This window comes from Triplophysa dalaica, chromosome 21 (assembly GCF_015846415.1).
Source record: "Triplophysa dalaica isolate WHDGS20190420 chromosome 21, ASM1584641v1, whole genome shotgun sequence".
In the NCBI taxonomy this organism is placed as follows: domain Eukaryota; kingdom Metazoa; phylum Chordata; class Actinopteri; order Cypriniformes; family Nemacheilidae; genus Triplophysa; species Triplophysa dalaica.
In genome coordinates, this window is record NC_079562.1 from 15,820,555 (window position 1) to 15,835,176 (window position 14,622).

At 38.5% G+C, this 14,622-nt stretch overlaps 1 protein-coding gene across 3 annotated transcripts in view; it reads right to left on the reverse strand.

The window, feature by feature from the left end:
* Positions 1 to 535: 535 nt before the first annotated feature.
* Positions 536 to 14,622, reverse strand: part of ttll7 (tubulin tyrosine ligase-like family, member 7) — a 65,628-nt gene continuing 51,541 nt past the window's right edge. For 2 of the 3 annotated variants that reach the window (XM_056735312.1, XM_056735310.1), the window contains 5 exons: positions 13,836 to 13,961; positions 11,921 to 12,001; positions 10,159 to 10,319; positions 8,067 to 8,243; positions 536 to 2,152 (listed from right to left, as the gene is read on the reverse strand). In XM_056735312.1, the coding sequence (XP_056591290.1) occupies positions 2,035 to 2,152; positions 8,067 to 8,243; positions 10,159 to 10,319; positions 11,921 to 12,001; positions 13,836 to 13,961 (663 nt within the window). In that variant the 3' untranslated portion in view covers positions 536 to 2,034. The remainder of the gene's footprint in view (positions 2,153 to 8,066; positions 8,244 to 10,158; positions 10,320 to 11,920; positions 12,002 to 13,835; positions 13,962 to 14,622) is intronic. The other variant, XM_056735311.1, reaches the window with a different exon arrangement.

Sequence of the window (14,622 nt, forward strand, 5' to 3'; positions counted from 1 at the left end):
TTAACTTCTAAATTGTTGACCTCTTCCACAACCGCCACGTTCAGGAGCTACAGTATACCTGACTACTGCACAAAAGTGCCTCAGACAGTGAAGAAAATCACTTTAACTAGAATGAAACGTATTGACTCAACCAACACTCACGTAAAGTGTCAGTTACTTAATGATTTTTTTTTTATAGAAAAATCATTCCATGTCAAAGTGTGTGCCACTTTCACTGTTGCCAAGTAACGCTGTCAAGTCTTGCTTTTGTTGTACGAGACAAGGAAGAAATCGAGTAGTAACAAGGAGTTCTATAGTGTCGTTTTTAGTTTTGTGGAATGACCTCAGGTTAGATCAAAACATGACAAGGTTGCGCTCTGGCATCTCACACGAGACCATGTGGAATGACATGTAATGTCAGTTCGGTACAGGCTGCGGTTTATGCGTGCGTACGTTAGCACATGGTAAGACGCCCTCAGGAGATATAGGGAAGTCAAGAAGGTCAGACACACTCCACGAGAATCTCAAATACAAGTCTGGAGTCCGTTTGCGTGTTTTAAGCCTTTTATTGCTGTTAAAAACCATTATCCTGAATGAAAATAATATTTGGCATTGTGGCATGGAGGGTGAAAGGCCCGTTTAATGGCCGTAAGGATTTGAATAGTTGGCTGTTGAACATCGTCACCTTGAATTTCCTTACTAAGAAAAATGAAGAAACAAAAGAAAGCCACATTTTTATAAATCCTGCCAGCCGTCACACGGCTCCTCGTGAACACACACTGCTGGTTGTGAGTGGTATTGGCACGGCGTGTTTTGAGCTGGCACATCCAGGTCACTTTTACTAAAATACGACATGAACATGAATCCTAGTTAGATCCGAAGCGAAGCTCTGCCATTAGCACTTATTACAGTTCTGTCGTAAAAGGTTATTTCATTCATAAAACCAATACATCGCAAATGCCGTGAAGAAAACACTTAAACATATCTCAGAAATTAGATATTAATGTAACAGACATTTTTTCACAAAATAAATAGCATAAATTAATTCAAGTATCTTCGAGCCGTCCAAGTTCCAGCAGGTCCATCCCGCAGACAGTTTGTCATACCCGCAGCAATACCGAAGGTCCCATTCATCATCTCCGCAAGGACACGCATCAGACAGGTCCGACGTTGAGGTTAATATTTGCATCTACACAATATGGCTCATAAAGTTATGCAAAGGAGATTTACGGGTGACAGCCGTACGTTCGGAACAGGCAACGTCTAGTATAACAAAGCATTCATAAAGCATTCAAATAGTAAGCATGATTCATTTCCTAACTCTAATTTACCCATTATTCCCTAGATCTAGGCTTTGAACTTAACCCTGAGCTCTAACGTAAAACCTCTAATGCTAACCTTGACATTTTCTCTCTGCCTTTCACACAGGAGGCATTCTGGAGTCTGTTTCTGTAGTTTAGTGGTGTGTTTTCTGCACCACTGATGAATTTTGTGTCACGTTTTTTTTTTAAGCCGACATGCGTTAAAACTAGTTTTGCATTTCAGAATTTTGTTGCACTGGTACTTCATAATATCATTAATAATAAAAGAAATCTGCGTTGAATTAAAATATTATTTTTGTAGTTAAGGGTTTCTTTATGAAAGACTATTGTCAAGTAAAAAACTACGTTCTTTTGTACGTCAGAACACATCCTGTGTGAACTCTTGTAATCTTGACTTTAGAAAGAACTAAAGTAAAACATGAAGTGACATCTTGTGCATTAATCGATAAAACAATTTGGTAAAAACGTCGCTAAAATAACATCATGATCGACCATAAAAGCTCCATTAGACTGCAACATTCACGGCAATTGGTGGAAGAACTGAAAATATATCCGTAGTGTTCATCATCTTCAGTAGCATCCTAAGGGAGACAGCGGTGCAGCGATTATTTTACAGCAAACGGGAGGCAGAATCTGCACAATTGTCTGCATCCGTCGCATGGACGATGCATGCAGACGCAATCTGTTTTCTCTGTGTAGATCCTAGCATTTTCTAATCCAAGTCCAGCGGCCATCAGAAGTGGCCCATCCGTGCAGTAAAGACGCTGCGGGGCCGCGACGAGGACGCCGAGCGGCCGACGCTGGAGGATGGCCACTTGATGAGGAGTTGGGATGTGACCAGCAGCAGGTTCCTACAGAGACGGAGAGAAACAGACAGAGAAATAGAGGTTGGACATCAGACTCAAAGGCAGGATTAAAGGCACAAAAGGTCGTCCGAAGAGTTCAGGCACCTCTCCGCTTCAAATCCTCCCTCAGCCGACGCTGTAGATTCCCGTCCCCTTTGCTGACCCTCGTGTCTAAACGGTGCCATTTTTAACAATGAGTGAGACTAGGGGCTGTACGTGATTTGTTTACAGATGGGAACTAGTTTAATGTGTGCAGGATGTCCGAGGCAGGATAACAGGTAAGATAATGACTGCCTGGATCAGGACGGGGAGAGTAAGCATCAGAGACAGCTGACTACTCACACTGTGTGAAAACACAACAGCCTAATTGGAATTGAGCTTGAACTATTTCAAGTTAATTCATTAAATAACACCGTGACAATAGCAACATCTTGAATTAAACATGCTGCAGTCCTTCATTCAAGCTGCCAAAGTAGGGGACAGTAACAAACAAAAATAAAAATGTTTTGAAGAGATGTACAGTAGTTCCAACCATGCCAGGTTGTTATTGTCTGTCTGTCTCATTTGGATTTAATGATTGTAAAACTTATACGCACAATGTTTTTCTGACAGAGATAATGTATCTGAACACTACAGTGTGAGAGAATGACTGGAGAGTCTCTCAGCATCAGGGGCCACAGGCAGGAGACACGCTGAATGGATGACCAGACTTTTAAAGATAATCACTGTCACTCATTTTGTACAATAATAAATTCGTATTAAAACCATTTTGTTCTAGACACACATGAAGATTATGGCAAATTGTTCCAGTCCAGAGTCCGTTAAGATTCAACAGAATCAAACACTTTAGGATTGACATAGTCACACCGACAGCAATGTGAAAGATGCATACAAACAAGTTGCGGAAAAAACCTATTCCATTATATATATACATTATATATTCAATTTTTAACTGATCCTAAAATAATTCCATTAGTACATTAGTATTGTGTTGTGTTGTGTTGTTCAAGCATGAATATCAACTTTTAGCATTTTTTTGTCATTTTGACCTGTTTCTATTTTCTGCAAATAAATGCAAATAATCCATCAATTCTTTTAGAAATGTGGTCAAAATTGAAACCTATTTCTTATATTTGTCTGCAGCTGCTGTAGCAGCATATTGTATATCTATACAGCACACACACCCTGTAAAAATAAACGACTCTTTATTTATATCTTCTCCAAATATTTCAGTAAACTCATTCAAACTAAACAAAGCGTGCAAACAGACAAATGTTAAATAATTTAAAACTATGTTATATTTTAGCATCTTCAATATAATCACCCATTACTTAATTCATAAAAATGTTAATGCTTTATTAATTGACTTCTTGAGCTCTCACCCTAAGATGTTTCTTAACTTGTTCTCAAGAGTGTTTTTATATCAAGTTTACAAATGGTGCTTGTATTTTATTAGCAATTTCCCAAAACTCACACGCCTCACGCCGGCAGAAACGCCTCGGTGGACACAGCCCCTTACAGTGCTTTATTCTGCTTGCAAACAGTATTTATCATTTATTTTTAAATCTAGAGACCTCAAAACAATGCAGACTCAAATCCAAGGTAAATTACCAACTCTGCGATCTCTTACATGTGTTTTATTGAAATATTGTAATCTGCTAATGCGAAGGGTTTGGTATCCTGGTGCGCACCCGAGTTTGCATGACAGCTTTTATATTAGCGATTTTCCGAACTAAATTGCAAGCGTGAAAGGCACCTGAAAGCCACCTAAGGGGGGCCTCACCCAAAGAACAGCCTAGGAGCCCCTGACCACCTTAATCCTCCCCTGAGTGTGACATTTCTCTATGGCAGTGTTGTGAAGTTCTAAGTTCCATTATGTGACCTAATTTCTTTGTTTTATATTTGAGTAAAGCCAATTCCTGGATGAATGTTGAAGAACATCTTGGGCCACCTGACTTTCATAGTGAGGAAATTATACAGAACTTGGTAAGAATTTATGGAGAATCCACATGATGTGTGTATAACAGTTCAGATTCTTCACATTGTTGTTTCTTTTCATAGCTTTCTTTACATTCTTTTAATTTTCAGTATGTATATTTATATATTTTTCTACTATTATACATTAATATCATATTGTTTTGTTACAGGACAATAATGGTGAAGTTAATCCACCTTGCAGAGCACACAGTGATCACAGAGGGGGGTCTCCAGATCCTCCTGATCTCCATATTCAGACTCAAGACCACACACAAACATTATATAAATAACAGAACTCTATCAAACGCACATACACACTCATGTGTACAACACCACAACTATTAACCATGTTGATGTTACTGCTGAAATCATGTTGTCAGAATGTCTATTGTTTTTTGTTGTACCATGAAATTAAATTTCTGAACTTTCAATTTTAAATTCATTCGGTGAAAAAATAAAGGCATTAACATTTCACAGCTGTCCATTGTTTGTGTATTTTAGGTGTTAAGAACATAACGTTATTCATCTCAATGATCTTGAGTTTTATCATAAGGTTAAACTAGACTTTTTTGGTAGAAATACTAACTACTACACTAAACTATACTAAACTAAACAAAATATCATTTGCTTTGAAAAAAAAAAAAAAAATCTGATTTTTCAAATTTTAAAATGATTTTTGATTGTGTTTTATTGTGTAATTTAGACAGACAGACAGATAGAAAATGAATCTTCGTTTGTTACTTTTACCAATATTTTAGAATGTGGAAGGTTTCTTCAAAAATATGGAGCTTGTCTGATAAATGATGTCCATCTGTTCTTATTTCACATCATAACCTTGTGCATACAAAACCTTTTTTCAATATAATGTTACTTTAGCATACACCTTCTTGTGAAATGATTTTAAGACCATGAGAAACATTTGTCAAGTGAGCCTAAACTTTTCATGTACTTATTTGTGTATTTACTTTTTTTTATCATTGTAAACATGATGCCATTTAGTTGTATTTATAGCAGAACTCAAATGTTGCCAGAACAAATTAGGACGGCTGCTTATCTGGGTAAAAAGATTTGTTCTTGTTCTGCAGAAAGACAGACCCGAGAGACACGGGAAGAATCAAATTAAGTCTAAAGAACGTCCTTGAATCTTCTTGAGTACACACTACAGTACCGCACCACGCCAAGCACGTGTCCGCAGCGCATACACTCGCCGCTCTGTAATCATCAAAGAGGACAGCCTGCTTTCTTTATTACCCCAGCGTTACGGATAATAAAAATCTTCGGGCAATGATAAATATCGATGTCTTCGATCGCCAGCATGGACAAACATATTGAGCCAACCTTTGGCATCACGTGCTGGTGATCTTTTCTCGCGTTCCCTTCATTAAAGCTTTTAAAAAGCAGGCCTCATTCACCGGTTCCTTCCCTCCGGGAACTCAGACAGGTGAGATCTCAAGATTTGGTTGTGTCTCATTACCATATTTTTCACTACATACAGCTGAGTTTGGTCAACAAAAGGAAATGTCAAAGGAATATGAAATTCAAATAGGAACATATACGTAGGCGGGTCTTTCCGGCTCTAAAGAATTCCCAGTAAGGAAGTCTCATCCGTGAGAGAGAGCTCCATCACTCAGGGTCCAATCAGGCTGCAGGCGGTGTTTAATTGGACCTCTGTGAGGACTTCACCAGGTCTTTGGCTTTTGATCATTGAGCGCTTCATGGAAAAAGCTGCCAGTGTGAAGCCCCCAGAGATCCGCCAGCTGTCTAACCTTCCAAAGACTGTGTGCTTTACTAATTACACACAATCACTGAGATCTGCACATATCTCTTCTGTTTGCTTGTCTCAATCCTACACTATATCGTCCAACTGCCACGTCGAAGCTGAAGCTCTAGCAGAAATCGCAGCGATGCTTTGAGAGAAAATGGATGGCTCGTCGTTCGTGGTTCACGTTTATGGAGTCATGTCTCTGTAGTTGATAACATAACTGTCAGAAGCTGTCATTTCATAGACCTGTGACAGCATCGTGCTTTTATTTCCCTTATAATCCATCTGCGCTACTCTGTATATAAGTGCAGCAACATCTATTCGTACTGAATATGTGTATACATTTTTTAAGAAAAAAGTTTTTATACATTTTACAAATATATATATATACATACGTCACCTCGCAGAAAGCTGTCTTAATGTTGCCATGTTACACATAATATAAGCTTTTTTGGGGCTTGAATTTTTGGGGATTTGATTTTTCGTTTATGGAGTTTAAAAAGCGGGCACAATTTTTACGGTTTTTTTTTTAAGAATTCAGTTTAGATTTGTTATTAGATTCATTTTGGTTTATTATGGCTCTTGATCTGGCAACACAAGTAAACCTTGCACTGTGCCTTCAGAAGATGTCCCTGTTGTTTAGTTCGCACATTTTTTATTACCATTCTGCAAAAAAGTTTTGTTTTTCCAAATTGCTTACAAGTATATTTTCATTAAAAGAGTTAAATGGCAAAGAAATATCACAGAATTATTCAAGTATGATGTGTAATGCTTAAATGTACAACAATAATCTGCCATCCGGGAAACTCTGTATTAAGATATTCATTTAAAATATAGACAATTGTAAAAAAAAAAAGAAATTAAGTGACAAAGTTTATATCATACTTAATTTACATTTGCTATAAAAAATATAATTTGTTGATATGTGTAATAATTAGCGATACTAAATTTCTCCACCGATACCGATATTAGATTATTCATAGTAAAATCTATTTATACCAATTCTGAAGATTAAATTAATATTTCTTAACTTTTTGAATGTTATTAACTATATTAGCTTTAATGACTATTAATATTCAACATCAAACTAGTGATGTTTCTTAACATTTTCTATATACACAGTGCAAATTCATTGCGTTTTCTGTCCTCTTTTGATTGACAGGATACATCAGCCCTGATCAGCTGTTCTTTTAAAACCAATATTGAGAAAAGTTGCTTTTTTCGACTGATAATGATTACTGGCCGATATATCGGTGCATCCATTGTAATAAAAACAATAGCTATGTTAATACTACTGATATAATATTTCAATAATTTAATGACACATTTGCATGTTTAACTTTAGAAGCATTTATTTGTTTTATGCCACATAAAAAATGCGATGGAACAACGTAACTTTACTTTCAGTTAAAGTTTGAATTCTATTTATATCAACATTAAATGAAACACACAGTGTCTTTCTCTCATAATCTGACATATTTACGGCTGAAACAGTTAAAAGTTCTTTCTAAAGACCTTTCTATCGACCGGGAAAGCACTGGATTGTGTAACTCTCTGTATGACAGGTAGCTGTGAGGGAGTTTTAATGTACGAGGGAGTCGTGACATCACCTCCGAAACGACCTTCCTTTTCCCCTGAAGAAAGTTGTTCTATGTATTTCTTTGAAATAACGTGCAGCGATGCATTGTGCGCCCAGACGGTGTGTTAGGAAAGTAAACAAGGTGAAATCTGACTTCACGTTTCACTTCTCTGATAGAGACACAAGTCTGGAGAGAGGGCGGTCACCTGACACATTAAATCGAGAGTAGGGATGGAGTAAGAGAGCCAGATTGAGACTCAGACATGATCAGACATCATTTTCCTAACGAGGCGACGCAGATGCAAGCTCATTGAAAAACAACAGATCCCTGAGGGCCGTTCCAGCATTGAGTCGGCAATGAGGCGTGTCCAGAGACAACACCAGTGATAGGAGAGAGCCGATGTTGGCTCGGATGGTGGATGAAGAGGAGGCAGCCAAGAGGGTGAAATCACAGGTTGTGACATGACACAAACACGTCATATAACATTTCAAGATAAAATCTTATGAAATCAATCTTTTAAAATTGCAGTGTTCTCATTGGCTGAAACAAGCATGATGTCTGGTTGGACGGACAGTGGATGGCTCGAAAACCATAACTGTACCTTGTGTCGTCCCAGTCTAGACTGAGTCCGCTGAGAGAACCTCGCGAGTCGGCCACAAACTTGTAGACAACGAGCAGACAGTCTCTGCACAGCTGTACGACACGCTGACAGCACCTGAGCTCCTGTGAGGACAACACCTCACTGCTCTTACTGAACACACTCTGCCACGATGACCTGCTGGAGTCACATACACACACATTCATGATCAATATTACACTGTAGGGGTCACCAGTAAAAACAACATTTTACATGAATGAGCAAGTTAAAATCAGGGTCACGCTCTTGTTTTATAATAAAATGATAAGTACTTCATCTCATCTCATATACTTCTGTTAACCTAAAAAAAGTATACTTTGTGTATGGGCAATTCCGTGAAACCGAACTTTAATATGAAACATTAAGTATGCATTCAATATAAAAACAACCAAAGTAGTAGTTTACTGAGAGTATACTTCAAAGTGTATTTACATAAACTAAAACAAGTATTATGCTGTGTTAAAATCAAACGCGAAGCATCAAGTTCCTCACTCTTTACACTCATGTGAATAGTTTGTTATTTTCATACGAGTGACCCAAAACACATTGCGCAACGGTGTCTGGACGAGTCAAACAGTAGGTGTCAATGAACAAATTTCTTGCTCGAGTTGAAATTGTTCAACTTGTGTGGAAGACGCGGTTCACACGCTTTTGCAGAAATTGCCCCACCTGATTCGCATGATGCCCCGTGCGAGTTTGTGTCTACTTACAAAGTCAATGCAAAGACGCAAATAATTTACTAGCACAAATCACCTAATCCGTGAATGCAGAATTAGTATTGTACTAAGTGGTGTACAGTAGCTGTACGTTCACTAGTATACTAGTATAGCTGTAAGTGGAACAGTTGCAGTACAAATGAAATACATGGTTATAAATTCCTTGTGTACTCAGAGTTTACAGTTTTTACACTTTAAGAACACTTAACATTATAAAGTTACGTTAAAAAGTACTGAAAAAGTCATCTTACGCTAAGAACTAGTGCATTGATATTAGTATATGCACATTTCGCACATTTATCAATTCATTCAAACAGTTCTCCTTATCAAACTCTACCTCATTTCTTTGAATTTAGTATATGCAAATAACCTAATCATTTCAATAACATACACATTAGAATATTATTAATAACGCAGTGAAAGTCACCATTGCTGCGATTGTGTTAATACTACACTAACCACTGACTATTTGCATGTTAAGCTGCTTTGCAACAATGCAAAATTGTGAAAAGCGCTATATAATTAAAATTGAATTAAACTTAATTAAAAAAAGGATCCAACCACAAATATTCAGCGTGTCTTCATACAGCGGCTACCGTTTGATAAATTTGCACATCAAATTTGCCGTCAAAGACCGACAATATTCTATAGTGTCAAATTAAAATATTCTTCCATCTTTTATCGAAACAGATTCATCTGGAAAAGTTAAGGTTTTGATTCTCGTTCGTTTAAATCGCGGCGAGAGTCTTGTTTCCTCAAAGTGTCGCCGCGGCAACAGAGATTTGTTTGATTGTGGAGAAGATGAAATGTAATGTCTGAGGATCTGAATTGTACATTATAGTCGGGAGGCTATGCAACGCTCTCCTGCCGAGATCTCCTTCCCGTGCTAAAGGCTCACGGGCCACCTTCACACATCAGACCCTGATTAAACAGAAACAGCATGGGCCGCCGGCGCTACCTCTAATCCCCCAGAGCTGCGTTCGCTCTCATCAACTCCAAATGGTCTGAACCTGGCTATATAACATCCTTCACTCGGTGGCAATTACAAGAGCGAGCGGGCCATACAATGTCCCCGAGAAGCCCCCGCAATGGGTAGAGGGAGAGGGGCGGTCGATAAAAAGGGCTCCCCGCTGTTTGCTCTCAGAGCTGATAAAATCACAGCATGCGTAAGTCTACGTGTATTATAGCGGCGAGCTCGTGTGTTTCTATATGTCTCTCAAAGGAGCTGAATGTCTGTATCAAGACTTTTCAAATTCAGTCAATCAAGAACAAAACGGAGGTCGTTTACTTACGGTCAAACTTTCAAACATCAAAAAAAAAAAGGCTGAATGTGAACATACCCCGAGCTGGAGAGGCAGTTCCACATCCCCTGACCGTGACTCCAGAGTAGGCGGTTGAAGACGCGGTTGAGAAGGCGATAAAGGCGAAGGCTCTCCACGTCCACTTCCTTCCAGATGCCCTGCAGAACCTGCCGGATGCTGGTACGGATGATGTCCAAAACCTTCAGGCAGAGACGGAATCAATATGAGCGAACAACAATGGACCGATTTTAGGAAACGGTCTTAAGCTGTAGTTTGACTCCAGATAGCATTGTTACGTCTGTAAGATGTCTACTAAAGATCTGGAGAACATCCACTGTGTAGAACGTCTGATAGGCGTCTTAGAAATCATTAACATTTTATTAGAAAACAAGACCATTTTTTTTGCAGTGTAGTTTCTAAGTATTTAGTTACAGTTATTTCATTACTTTTCCCTTGAAATGTAAAGTAAGGGATTACGCTTATTTTTTACGCTTTCTACTTGAGATGTAAATAAACTAATTGCTGTGTGTAATATATCTGTGTGTGATAGAGTGGAATTGACATTATAAATTGTCTAACTTTAAAATCTGTGCTTTAATGTATCCTCACATTTGTTATACTTTGGTCAGTCAATAAAACTAATCTATGTAGTTTTATTTGATTTATTTGAATGAATTAAAAGAGCCATTTCATATCTATCCTTGAATCACTTTCTATGTAACTAGTAATTAGTTACTTTTCAGAGTAACTTGCCCAGTAAATACAGACATCAAATAGATGTCTGGCAGATGTACGTATGCTATCAGGGACAAATACAGCAAAACCCATCTTACTTCAGTACTGTGAAAATCTTTTAGTTAAATAGAATATTTAATAAGAACAAACTGTAGGAATTGCAGAACGAATGAGAGTTTAGGGGTTGGATTATGGGGAACTGCTGCTGTGCTGAAACATCGCCGGCAGCTCCTTTTGAGGAGGCTTTTTACCTGGAACGTGGAGGCTGAAGGTCAAGCTCACCCATGAGAACATCTTAACAGCCAATGTACACTTATAAGATGTTCTGTCTACACGGAAGTTTTGTGGAGAACCCAGAGGCTGACAGCTACTATAAGTGAAGAGGACATGACTAGTTTCTTGCCCTTTTTATGTGAATGCAGTCAGCCTGAATCTGATAATAGAGTCACGCGGGCATCTCTCACCCACATCACCCCTCCATCCACAATCATGAACACAGTGCTACACAATGATGTCATACATAATGGCCCATGTACACATAATATTAAATGGATAGTTCATCCCAAAATAAAAATGTCTTCATTTATTTTAAATAAACACTAAACTAAACTTAGCAGCAATATGGCAAAGTACGAACAACATGAGAGTAATGACCGAACATCGAGCTCCCCCTCCTTCATCTGCACGTCGACATCTGTGATGTGTCTTTCAGCAATATGGCAGAATGAATGGCCCTGTGTGAGACATGTTAACTCTATTCTGACTGATGCCTGCGCTTCAGCTGATAATCACATTGTGCAAGCAGACGATCCCTCATTATATCAGCGTTTCCACTCAAAACACCTGTAACCTGCTGCCATCACCTGTCGATCACTACTGTAACAGTGCTGGCTTTGATCGGTTTCATTTTGTTGCATCATGTGTTTTGTTTAAGGCTGATACAAAAGTCGTTCATTTCTCAGTCTCAGGATCGAGAGACATTTATAAAATGCATCACACACTTTTGCCACCCAAGTTGACCAAATGCAAGCGTTTCGTTTTTGCACAACTTTATTTGTCAACTCACCTTCCTCTGTTTAGTGGCGTCTAACTTCACCAGCCAGTAAGATGCCACCATTGGTTTATGGTACTTCCAGTTGTTCAGAATCTGAGGGAATCGAGACATTGACATTCTTACATTTGGCAAACATTTAATTTACAGAAAGGTGGAGTGGATTCAAGGTAAACATGTGAGATTGAACCCGAAAACAAAGAGAAAACTACCATGAATGAAGAAATATTGGAAAGTTTATGTGGTATATACGTAAGATTTCTAAATCACTAACTAGAAATAAGAATGTGTGTCTGTCCGTCAAATTAATCTGTTTTACACGTTGCTCATCCCTCTGTCCTTCCTTCATGTTCTGAACACATAGACCTTGACTCAGAACAGTGCATTCACACAGACTCTCTCCCCACCACGTACATTTTTAAAACGTTGTAACATTAATCTGAATCTTTGAATATTTTTACATCATTTTATGTGATAATAATATACACTGGTTCTCCTCGTAGAGTACGGCTGGTACAGCACACACCTGTGAACCAGGGCGTAGCTACATGGTGGCCAATTACAGTAGAAATGACAGAATTTCTGCCTGTAAGGATTTTTTGGCCACCCTAATAAAATCCCTGGGTCTTACCTGGGCACCAATAAAAAAAGAGTTCTGGCTACGCCCCTGCTGTGAACGCTGGTCCTGCTGAATACATAACTACCTAAATGTACATTTATGAATTTGGCAGACTGTTTCGTTTAAAGCTTTTGTATTTGCACATTTAATGTAATTTTCATCTGTTTTGTCCATCATGACTTCAGTCACCTTCAGATTGAAGTGTCTGATCGCAGCCTCCCTTCCGCTATGTTAACGAAACTGCGACCGTTGCGTGTGTGAAGTGTCCTGCTTTCAAAAACTCGTGTTTTCAATCGAATGAGTGCATCATCCTGGTGTTTAAAGTTCACTTCTTGTTGTAGTTATTTATAAGGGAAGCGTTATCAAAGGCTTCATGCTTCGATGTTGATGTCGACCGACCGTTGTGTAGTTTGTTTGTTTTTAAAGAGTACATAACTTGGGATTTTTAAGGTCTTACTTTGGTTTATTAAGTGTCTGACAACAAGTTAATGTACATAGAAGGTGTAAAAACACTATTATTTCGTAATAATGGGTTATTATTCTTATCTTACTACTTGACTGACTCTCAAATGATTTGTTCTGCGATTTATCTGTCTAATCCCCTCCTTTCTGCTAGATGAGTCTGATGTGATTGGTCAGATGGTCTAGTCTGCTGTGATTGGTCTACCGTGACTGAAGCTCACGAGTTACAGTGTTTGGGGGAGAAGAATGAAGTTTTAACGGGCAGTCCTAGCAAAACGTAGGCGGATACTATATGTAGTGACGTACATCTGCGGCGGTTTTATCGGACTAGAGACGACTTGTTTCATGCGATTCAGAGTCGACTCCCTTTTTTCCAAGCCAATAACTTTGTTATTCACTCCCCTTCCGATTTAAAACTTTACAGAAAGCTTACTTTCAAACACGGCAACATTACATTTCATGATCTCATGTTATGTACTCTTTGAGCTTAAAAAATCATCAAGATTCTCTCAATCGACCAAACATGTAAGTATCACAAACATTTGTGTCTCTTCCGTAAACACGTTGTTTACCCTATGATTCGTGTGTAAATGTATCCCAGACCCATCACGCTGAAGTGCTGCTGTAAATGAACATTGAGAAGTGTATAAAACAGGTGCTGTCGGCCAGCTGTGTTTCTGCGCAGACAGCTAATGGCTCTCATTAAGCATACAGGTGGACGGCTAATGAGTCTACACACAACAAGAGACTTCACGAACGGCTCCGCATTCGGCCGTCCTCAAATGAGTTCAGGGAGCGAGCGGAACAGAGCAGCCGGTTCGGCCGCCCCGACTGAGCGCTTTGTCTCACCTCGTCCAGCACGGCCTCGGCCTCCTCCTCGCTCTTCCCCGGGTAACGAATCCTCATCTCTCTGAGCGCCGCCAGCGTCTGCTGCATCAGCTCGGCCTCCTGCTCTTTACTCAGCAGGGTCTCCCCCTGCACGCGAGCATGCAAAGAAGCGGCACAATAAAGATGAATTAGACAGTGGCGACTTTCTCCACAGTCATCAGCTTTGTTTTCAGACTTCACTCCCAGCAAGGTGTCTACTTTTAGAAATAAAGATTCATTAAAGCAGAGAAGTCTTTATACATAGGGAATAAAGCTTATACAGGCCAATCACACCCAAAACTAAAGACACCCTAAACCAATGTTTTATAAAAGTTTGTTAGTCCTATTTTTCACCAATCTTGCATGCAAAAATATATAATTTTTATATTTATTATTATTACATATAAGTGACAATTTTATGAAAAAAAATCTAATTTCTAATCCCTGTAATGTGGAACATTTATTTATTTGTTATTTTTGCACGGTAAAAAATGTGTAATGTAATTTTCTGGCAGGTGGGGTGGCAGTATAATACCGTAAAGTAACAGTTTCAGTCACATAAAATTACATGTTTTACATCTCTTAAATTTGCAGTTCATTTATATAATTTTACATCTTTACATTACTTCAAACATATTTTATAGAAAAATCGGTAAAATAATAAAAGTATAATACTACAAATTAGAGTTTTTGCAGTGTGGTATGACAGTAAGTGTCACCTATTATTAGTCAATTGAATAAATACATTTGGTCCTACTGATAATATATA